Consider the following 1,928-nt stretch of genomic DNA (forward strand, 5'->3'; position numbering starts at 1 on the left):
ATAAGCCTTGAACGTTAGCGTCTTTATTTTACTACAAAGTTGTCGACCTAAACCACTAAATTATACTGGATAAATTTAGGGAATATAATTGGTAATTTTTAACTAACCTTTAACTTAGATCTCTACCCAAGTCAAATGTAGCTTTCTTAGGAAAATGTATTAGATTGGTTTTAATTCATATTTGTGCAATCTTATGTGCATAGAAAAACTATTGAATAACCAAATAGAGCTAGAGTATAAAATGGAAGAATTTTATAGTATGAGGTCTAAACGCAGAAAATGGAATTCTTATATAAGTAGCGTTTTAAAAAGAGTAGAAGCTGATGATTATGAAGAAAATCTTTCAAATAATGATATCGTAGACATAAATATTCAAGGGCCAAGCTCTAATCTTGTAGAGAATGTTTTATCAGGTTTTTCTTCAAATTAAAATATCTCACAATTGCTGGAACGTAATGCATTTGGCAATATTTCAACCAACAGTAACGATACATCTCAATCAAGTGTCTCTATTCCTATTTCCCCTTTTCCATCTTAATATGAGAGCTCGAGTGATGATGAAGATTAAACGCCTGATATTCATTCGGATATTAGGCCCTGGATCATAAAGTTAACAATGTCACAGTTTATGATTTACTCAATATTCTCCGAAAACATGGCCATGGTTTTTCCAAAAGATGCTAGGACCCTCCTCAAAACTCCCAGAGAAACAAAAACTGTTCCATGAGCAAATGGAGAATATTGGCACATAGGTTTGACTTCTTTTTTAGAAAACAGGGCAGATTTTGTCTATAAGCTTTCATTGCCATAAATATTGATGGACTTCCAATCTGTTAAAGTTCAGGATCTGAGTTTTGGCCCATATTATCATCTAGATGATGTCTCTAATTTTTCAGAGGAAATGGTAGGAACTCCTTTTCCAGTAGTAGTTTATTACGGTATTTCTAAACCAAGGAATTTAATGGAGAATCGGGTATCCTTAGTTAAAGACCTCAAAGACCTAGAAGAAAATGGATTTCCTTATCATGGCAAATTTTTAAATGCAATTTAGATGGTCCATTTATACTTCATACGCCTGCGCGGGCATTTGTTAAACACACTAAAGGTCACTGTGGTTATAATTCCTGCGACAAATGTAATATAGAAGGGAAAAGGGTAAATTATCGCACTTTGTTTTATGAAGAAGATGAAAATGTGGCTCTTCAATCTAATGAAAGTTTTCGGAACCAAGATGATGAAAATCATCATTTGGTGGGTGATCCTTCGCCCTTAACAGAACTTGATATAGATATGGTGCAGCAATTCCCACTAGATTATATGCACCTTATGTGTCTGGGTGTAACCAAGAAAATATAACAGGCCTTTTTGAGTGGAGATTTAACGGTAAGGCTCGGGATATATTTAGTATCAGTTATAAATGAAAAACTAGATTCCTGTCGTCAGTATATTCCCAAGGAATTTGCCCGCAAACCTCGAACACTTAAATATTTAGATCGCTGGAAAGCGACAGAACTCCGCCAGTTTATGCTATACACTGGGCCAGTTCTTATAATTGATGTATTAAGAGAAGATATCAGGAACCATTTTCGTTTTTTTCATTGCCCTGTCTATATTTTAGCTCACCCTGTTCTTCATTAAATCATTGCGATTATGCTAATGAACTACTAAAAATGTTTGTCGCTTCTTGTCCTAAGTTTTATGGATCAAACTTTATGGTAATGAATGTTCATTCACTAAAACATGTAGTAAATGATGTTAAGAGGATTGGAAACCTTGATATGTACACTCTGTTTAAAAAGTCTTCGACAGGTTAAATTTTTGCCATATTTTTAATTCTGCTAGAAAACTATAATATATAGATCGATGAAACCAATTGCAACTAATATTTATTTTCCAATATCTTTCTTTGTCGTCCACCAGAAATTAAT

At 33.7% G+C, this 1,928-nt stretch overlaps 1 protein-coding gene across 1 annotated transcript; it reads left to right on the forward strand.

Moving 5' to 3' along the window:
- Positions 1 to 901: 901 nt before the first annotated feature.
- On the forward strand, positions 902 to 1,356 carry LOC149945864 (uncharacterized). Its single transcript, XM_090173677.1, has 2 exons — positions 902 to 1,028; positions 1,106 to 1,356. The coding sequence occupies exons 1-2, from the start codon at positions 902 to 904 to the stop codon at positions 1,354 to 1,356; spliced, it is 378 nt and encodes a 125-aa protein (XP_090029803.1).
- The last annotated feature ends 572 nt before the right edge of the window (positions 1,357 to 1,928 follow it).

The sequence above is a fragment of the Leiobunum rupestre genome, chromosome 4 (assembly GCF_980474605.1).
Source record: "Leiobunum rupestre chromosome 4, qqLeiRupe1.1.hap1, whole genome shotgun sequence".
NCBI lineage: Eukaryota > Metazoa > Arthropoda > Arachnida > Opiliones > Sclerosomatidae > Leiobunum > Leiobunum rupestre.